Below are 6,388 nucleotides of genomic sequence, written 5' to 3'. Positions count from 1 at the left end.
GACTGTTCCCTGGTAAAACTGGGGGATGCTGAGTCACTGGTGCCCGCAGCAGGCACAGAATCCCCACGTCCTCTCCCTGCAGGCACAGAATCCTCACGTCCTCTCCCTGCAGAAACTCCACGCCCACGCCCACGACCACGACCACATGCCTTACTCCCTGCCTTCTTCATCTTGGTAGACTGATAAAGATAGGCAGAAAAGTACTAAGGGCTTAGTGTGCTTATTCCTGAACAGCTGCTAACAGGTATAAGAAACACTAATTTTATAAAGTGTGGACTAGACTTTAATATGAGCTAATGTGGCCTACACAACTGTAAAGTGGAGTGTTTGGTGAACTTTATTTAGGTTTTTTTTGTCACAAAAAGACACTGGATGTGCCTAAAGATGTAATAACGATAGTATCACAAACTTTTTGTAGCTATTACAATGTAGGAAGGTAACCTACAATGCAATAGATGAGGCTGCAAAAAATAGGCTAATACTAATCTGGCTGGGGCTGCAGGGCCCAATGCTGCAGAAAGGCTCCTCTATCTACTCCTATATAGTGTGTTTGGAATCAATTTAGCTGAATATGGATGGAACCACCACACTAATAGGAGATATCAGGAAAAATTATGAATTGGCAATAAAGGACAATGTATGAGGCAGTGACACACACTGAGTGCACTACAACCAGACGGGGTTGAAGCACACACTACAGGGTGAGCTGCACTCACACACCAGACCTTGCAGACAGCGGTGAACAGTACAGATGCAGAGCACTGTGCACTAGTGCTGCAAGACGGAAAAAAAATTCTCTATCTACTCCTATATAGTGTGTTTGGAACCAATTTAGCTGAATACAGATGGAACCACCACACTAATAGGAGATATCAGGAAAAATTATGAATTGGCAATAAAGGACAATGTATGAGGCAGTGACACACACTGAGTGCACTACAACCAGACGGGGTTGAAGCACACACTACAGGGTGAGCTGCACTCACACACCAGACCTTGCAGACAGCGGTGAACAGTACAGATGCAGAGCACTGTGCACTAGTGCTGCAAGACGGAAAAAAATTTCTCTATCTACTCCTATATAGTGTGTTTGGAACCAATTTAGCTGAATACAGATGGAACCACCACACTAATAGGAGATATCAGGAAAAATTATGAATTGGCAATAAAGGACAATGTATGAGGCAGTGACACACACTGAGTGCACTACAACCAGACGGGGTTGAAGCACACACTACAGGGTGAGCTGCACTCACACACCAGACCTTGCAGACAGCGGTGAACAGTACAGATGCAGAGCACTGTGCACTAGTGCTGCAAGACGGAAAAAAATTTCTCTATCTACTCCTATATAGTGTGTTTGGAACCAATTTAGCTGAATACAGATGGAACCACCACACTAATAGGAGATATCAGGAAAAATTATGAATTGGCAAAAAAGGACAATGTATGAGGCAGTGACACACACTGAGTGCACTACAACCAGACTTGGCTGAAGCACACACTACAGGGTGAGCTGCACTCACACACACAGACCTTGCAGATAGCGGTGAACAGCACAGGGAACTGTGCACTAGCACTGCAAGGCACAGTGATTTAGAAAGTAGCTTGGGTAAAGCAGTATAGAGCAAATAGGTAGCTAAAACTGTCCCTCAGAACAACAGCGTCCTATCCCTAACTGAATTCACAGCAGAGTGAGCTCAAAATGGCGGCGGTGGCTTTTATAGTGCATCATGACATCATTTCAGCAGCCAATCACAGCCATGCCATTAGTTAAGATGCCTACATGCCTAACAGGATGTGCCCACACTTCTTAGGATCCTCATTGGCTGAATAAAATGAAAATGTCTCATTGCATTATGGGAACTTCCGATTCCGGTATACGATATTGCAATAGTATCGGAATTAAGTATCGGAATTCCGATACCGCGAATATCGGCCGATACCCGATATTTCAGTATCGGAATGCTCAACACTACTCAGGGCCTCTTGTAGGTTTAGTGCATAGTCCCTTATATTCTCATGTGCTCGCTGCTTGCACCCGTAGAATCTAAGCTTGATCTCGGCTGAGGTACGGGTATCAAAGGTGTCCTTCAGCCGGGCTAGTATCTCTGCGACAGTCCTCCTCCTCCCAAGTGGCCAGGACTTTACCTCCCTTTGGGCTGCCCCTGTTAATTGAGCCACCAGGATGCTCACTTTTTGCTCTTCTGTGAGGGGGTACACCTGGAAGAGGCTATCCAGCCTTTCTCTGAAGTCATTTAGGGTATGGGACTCCCCTGAGTACTGGGGTAGCCAGGCTGCCCCCGGGATGTAGGGCATGGTGAAAGGCATGACCGCAGCAGCGGTGGTGCTGGCGGTGGCTGTAGCAGTGAAGCTCTCCTCCGTATCCGACATCCTCCTCCCCCCTAGTGGACCGTGGCCTACCTTGCGATGATCCTCTTCCGTAGGCCGCGGCTCCGCAGTGGATCGTCAGGGTTGAGGACCTTTCGTCGCGCTCCTGTGACGTCGGCGTCTGCTGGGCTCCTTCCAGGACCTTACGCAACGTCCGGACGTGAGGCGGGGCTTCAGTTCTCGCCCGCTTTCGGAGTCCACGCCCCTCTTCTTCTCGCGCGGCGTCCTCGAGATGGCGTCCAATGGCGGGAAAACTCCACGGATGGCGGGAAGAAGGCAAAAGATGGCGTCGGATGGCGGGAAAACTCCACGGATGGCGGGAAGAAGGCAAAAGATGGCGTCGGATGGTGGGAATCTTCACCACAGGTAAGTTTAACAGTCTTTTTCAGGCACTCAGTACCCGGTGGTTGCGGGCACGAAATCCTGCCGACTACGCCAACGTTGACGCGCCCCCTGGGCCATGTTTGGGGAATACCCGGAGCCGGATCCGTTGGGGGTGGTAGTCCTCGTGGCGGTGACCCGGTCCGTGCCCAGGGTGTCAAACTAAGTGGCGATGTTTTTAGTGGCAGATGTGATATTGTTCGACTACGCCACCCGTTGAATGCGGTTACGAAACCGCCGCTGCAGGGCAGACCGCTGAGGCCGGTGGTACAGTTGTGCAGCGTGGGTAGTATAACCCCCAACGGGAGGGGTATGGCCTCAGGGCAGCGGACGTGGATGATGGGGATGGTAGAATTGCACGCAGGCACCAGGAACCACTCAGAGACGGTGCGGTGTAGTTCAGGGTCTTTACTGGTGACAAAGATAGACCCTCCCGGGAGTACTGGCTAGCGGTCTGGATCTGGTCAGTCCGTGAGCAGACAGGATCTCCTCTGGCCAGGCGGAGTTGTAGGCCTCCCCAACTAACTGTACTCTTCTTGGCTACCTTGCTAGAAGCGGGTAAAAGTAGCCCACGTCCCTGAGTGTACCGTGTGGTGCTCACCCGTATGGCCGGTGACTCGTGGCCTTCTGGTAGCCTCCGCTCCACGACGGCGGTGCTGGTCCCTTGCGTGTGACCGTGCCTTCGGGTTTCTTGGCCAGAGGACCTGAAATCCCCTGCCGGTCGGTTTCTGCTGCTGGGTATGGAACAGTCCCCACAGCCTCGGACTCCGTGTCCGGTGAGATCTCTTCAGCCAAGGCGAGCTATCTAGCTTCCAGCCTCTGGCACTCACTCCTGCTCCTACAGAGCTCCTGTTGTCACTTTCCCTGCAACTGCTCCACACCAGACCAGACTGTGTCTCTGTCTCTGTCTGTGTTCTTTTTCTAACCCCACCTCAGCCCCAGTTTATTTAGGGGAAGTTCTTCCCCTCCCAGGACTGGGCAGGAGGTGTGGCATGCTTAGGATTCCTGACCAGGAGACCTCTCACCTGCTCACAGACGTAATATTGCTATTACTGTAGTAACCAGACCCCTGGGGTTCCACACAAACATGGTCCCCCATCTCACACCAGCATATGTCCAGGCCCATGTGAAGATCATCAATGACCATCTGGATGCTCCAGAGGAGGCATGGGAAAAGGTTATGTGGTCAGATGTGACCAAAATAGAACTTTTTGGTATCAACTCCACTTGCCATGTTTGAAGGAAGTAAAAGGATGAGTACAAATCCAAGAACACTGTCCCAACCATGAAGCATGGTGAGGGAAACATTATACTTTGGGGGGGGATTTTCTGAAAATGTGATAGGATAACTGCACCTTATTGAAGGGAGGATGGATGGGGTCATGTATTGCGAGATTTTGGCCAACAATCTCTTTCCTTCAGTAAGAGCATTGAAGATGAGTGGCGGCTGGGTCTTCCAGCATGACAATGACCCAAAACACACAGCCAGGGCAACTAAGGAGTGGCTCTGTAAGAAGAATTTTAAGGTCCTGTTGTGGCCTAGACAGTTTTCATACCTAACCCAATAGAAAATCTTTGGAGGGAGCTGAAACTTAATGTTGCCCAGCGACAGCCCCAAAACCTGAAAGATCTGGAGAAGATCTATATGGAGGAGTGGGCCAAAATCTCTGCTGCAGCGTGTGCAAACTTGATCAAGAACTACAGGCTCTGTAATTAGAAGCAATGGTTTCTGTACCAAATATTAATTTCCTTTTTTCTATTGTATCAAATACTTATTTCATGCAATAAAATGCTAATTAATTATGTAAAGACCATGCAATGTGATTTTCTGGATTTTTTTTAAGATTCTGTCTCTCACAATTGAGGTGTACCTACGATAAAAATTACAGACCTCTCCATTCTTTGTAGGTGGGAAAACTTGCAAATTCATCAGTGTATCAAATATTTTCCCCACTTTATCTATCTATCTATCTATCTAATTTCAAAGTACAACATGCACGGTTGCAACAATGCTGGTAGTGTCTGATTCATGCTGCCTGTGGTAACCTAGTTATCGAGGGGGAAAATAGATCAACTTAGATTTTTTTCTTCCATCTTATGAAACTGGCTGTCATAACGCAACAGAATGCATTTGCTTTACACTTCCCGATCCTCTTTCTAAATGCTGTTTTGACGTCTTTATTCTTTAGGCTGTAAATAAGTGGGTTGAGCATGGGGACGATCGCCGTGTTAAACAAAGAATACAGCTTTTTGGATCCTATGCTATTGCTTGGTAATGAATATTGAAATATCAACGTTGTGTAGAGCAACACGATGACTGTGAGGTGGGAAGAACAAGTGTAGAAGGCTTTTCTTCTACCAATACTGGAATTTATCCTCATTATGGTGACAATTATAAAAATATAGGACGTTAAAATGAGAAGAAATGGAATAACGATATATACAAGCAGTCCTTGTATATCAGACAGTCTTTCCAATATTGTGAGGTCACTGCAGGCAATTTCCATGAAGGGGACAAGGTCACAGCAGAAGTGGTCAATTACATTGGTGGAAAAACAAGAGATCTTGGATACAAACCAGACGAAAGGGACAAATTGAAGAAAGCCAAAGATCCAACAAAATGAGGCCATCAGAAGGCATATCTTAAAGTTCATAATAATGTTATAATTTAAGGGTCTACAAATAGCCACATATCGGTCATAGCTCATGACTGTCAGTATGAAAAGTCCATGTCCTGATAAGGATGCAAATACATAGAACTGTACCATACAGGCCAGGTAGACCACTGTGTTATCTCCAGTGAGGAATGTTAGAAGGATTTTATGTAGGGTGACAGTGGAAGAAGTCATGTCTACCAAGGACAAGTTAGCAAGGAAGAAATACATGGGAGTGTGAAGATGGGAGTCCAGGCAGACCAGGAGAAGAAGACTCATATTCCCAACAAGAATAATTAGATAAATGAGTAGAACGAGAACAAATATCGGAGCCTGGAGCTGAGGAATATCAGATATTCCCTTTATGATGAAATAGGTGACAATTGTTTGATTTTGCTTCATTTTTGCATTTGTTTATGATACCTGCAATAAAACACAATGATAATTTACTGTTATATATGATAAAATAGTTTTAAATAATTTATAGTACCAAATTTACCATACATTTTTAGACCTTCTTTGGAGACATAGTAGTACAGAGATATATAAAGAATATAACTCTGTATTACTCAGCCCTTTATATGAAGCCATGAAACAGCCTAGTACATAATACCAGAGTCACAATAGTAGTCAAATGAAAGTGACATGCTGATCTGAGTTGTTTAAGTAAACATATTATTACAGATGAGCGAACATATTCGGCAAACAGTCATTTTTTTTTTTTAAATTTGGCATGAACGTTCCACATTCGGATTCATGTTCAAGTTCCTGAGCCTTTTGCGCAAAATTTGGCAAAAGTCTGCCCCAGACACGAACATCCATGGTTTCCCACGCTATCATGTGTGTGACAGCGCGGGTATCAGGGGCTGTAACCAGCGGTAACATCGCTACCGAAAGTCAAAGCACTGAGGGATCATGCTGCAAGATGTCATCATGTTCCTTCAGCTGTGACAATGACCCCT

The 6,388-nt window shown here is 46.4% G+C and overlaps 1 protein-coding gene across 1 annotated transcript; it reads right to left on the bottom strand.

Annotated features, from left to right (window-relative positions):
- Nucleotides 1–4,847: 4,847 nt before the first annotated feature.
- LOC141155562 (olfactory receptor 5B12-like) lies at nt 4,848–5,828 on the bottom strand. The gene has a single exon (XM_073642431.1). The coding sequence runs from the start codon at nt 5,826–5,828 to the stop codon at nt 4,848–4,850; it is 981 nt and encodes a 326-aa protein (XP_073498532.1).
- Nucleotides 5,829–6,388: the final 560 nt, after the last annotated feature.

The sequence above is a fragment of the Phyllobates terribilis genome, unplaced genomic scaffold, assembly GCF_046119375.1.
Source record: "Phyllobates terribilis strain yellow unplaced genomic scaffold, ASM4611937v1 Scaffold_7__3_contigs__length_470593459, whole genome shotgun sequence".
Lineage (NCBI taxonomy): Eukaryota > Metazoa > Chordata > Amphibia > Anura > Dendrobatidae > Phyllobates > Phyllobates terribilis.
This window is presented reverse-complemented; position numbering and strand designations above follow the sequence as displayed.

What these genes read in the sequence shown, in the direction of transcription:
- LOC141155562 (XM_073642431.1), bottom strand. Translation starts at nt 5,828, where the DNA reads ATGAAGCAAAATCAAACAATTGTCACCTATTTCATCATAAAGGGAATA.